At 36.6% G+C, this 1,433-nt stretch overlaps 1 protein-coding gene across 1 annotated transcript in view; it reads right to left on the reverse strand.

The window, feature by feature from the left end:
* Window positions 1-526: 526 nt before the first annotated feature.
* Window positions 527-1,433, reverse strand: part of LOC101855889 — a 43,048-nt gene continuing 42,141 nt past the window's right edge. The window contains exon 4 of the mRNA XM_013085736.2: window positions 527-721. Coding sequence (XP_012941190.2) covers window positions 527-721 — 195 coding nt within the window. The remainder of the gene's footprint in view (window positions 722-1,433) is intronic.

Below are 1,433 nucleotides of genomic sequence, written 5' to 3' on the forward strand. Positions count from 1 at the left end.
CCCCCGCCCAAAAAAAAAGAAAGAAAGAAGGTGCAAATGAGATTTTTTTTCAGAAGTAAAATAAGAATTTTGACAATTTTTTAAAATAAAATAAAATAGAAATAGAAAATATATGGTTTTCGCCTCTCGGGAAATAGGTCAGCTGTCGATGGACCTGATCACACGCGCGTGGTGTGGTTGGAAGTGATGTCTAAAGGAGCAGGGGAATCATATTATGTTCACTCGATGTGCATAGGGGGTATGGAATCATCATCATCAACTATTAGAGTTTGTTTATTTATTTATTTATTTATATGTAAAACATTCTTCTGTATGTTTACTCTAAGACTAACAGCTAATTTCAAAATCCAAAATGCTGCACACTTTGTTGTTATTACTAAACACAAAAGCGCCAGATTATAGAATTGGGCAGGGTCCCAAAAGAATTTTTTTATGTTTATCTATAATTATAAATAAATGATTAGCATACCAAAATGAGCTAGTCGAGAATCAAACTTTCCATTTTTAAAAACGTGAGCTTGTGACGTCACCCGTGCGCCCAGCCTACAAAGGTCACCGATAAGAACGCCCCGCCCACTTCAGTTCCCCCTGGTGCCAGGTGCCAGACTTCATGACCTTCTAGCGAGGTGAAGGACGCGGTGCGGGGAGTGTTGTTGAAGAGATGTCTGTCTGCAGACGCCATGTTGCTCGCTTGAAAAAACAGAAGCAGCAATGTCTTCAGCTGAGTAAGAACAAGCAAGTCCCTGCAATCGTGAACACTGCTCTCCATCCTTCCACATAGCAGAGTAAAATTCATGAACGGTACTTTTGGTTAAGTTTGAGTTAAAAGAAAGCTATCGACGCAAAAACGACCATTTAGTGTGCGCAGACATATTCATATTACATTATATAGAAACAACAATGGGAGAGAAAAGAAGTAAGACCATTTAGTGCAAGGAGACATTTTATATAGAAACTATACAGAGATAGTAAAGAAGTATAAAGACCATTTAGAGCAAGGAGACACATTATACAGAAACCACACAGAGATAGTAAAGAAGTATAAAGACCATTTAGAGCAAGGAGACACATTATATAGAAACCACACAGAGATAGTAAAGAAGTAAGACCATTTAGTGGATGGAGACATATGTATAATTTTTTTTATAGAAACCGCAAATGGATAGTAAAGAAGTAAGACCATTTAGAGCAAGCAGACATATAATATAGAAACAACACAGGGATTATAAAGAAGAAAGACCATAATTTAGAACAAGGAGCAGTGTATAAGAGAAAACACAAATGGATAGTTAAGAAGTAAGACTATTTAGTGCAAGGAGACAAATAGAAACCACAAATGGATAGTTAAGAAGTAAGACTATTTAGTGCAAGGAGACAAATAGAAACCACAAATGGATAGTTAAGAAGTAAGACTATTTAGTGCAAGGAGACAA

Source organism: Aplysia californica, unplaced genomic scaffold (assembly GCF_000002075.1).
Source record: "Aplysia californica isolate F4 #8 unplaced genomic scaffold, AplCal3.0 scaffold00402, whole genome shotgun sequence".
NCBI lineage: Eukaryota > Metazoa > Mollusca > Gastropoda > Aplysiida > Aplysiidae > Aplysia > Aplysia californica.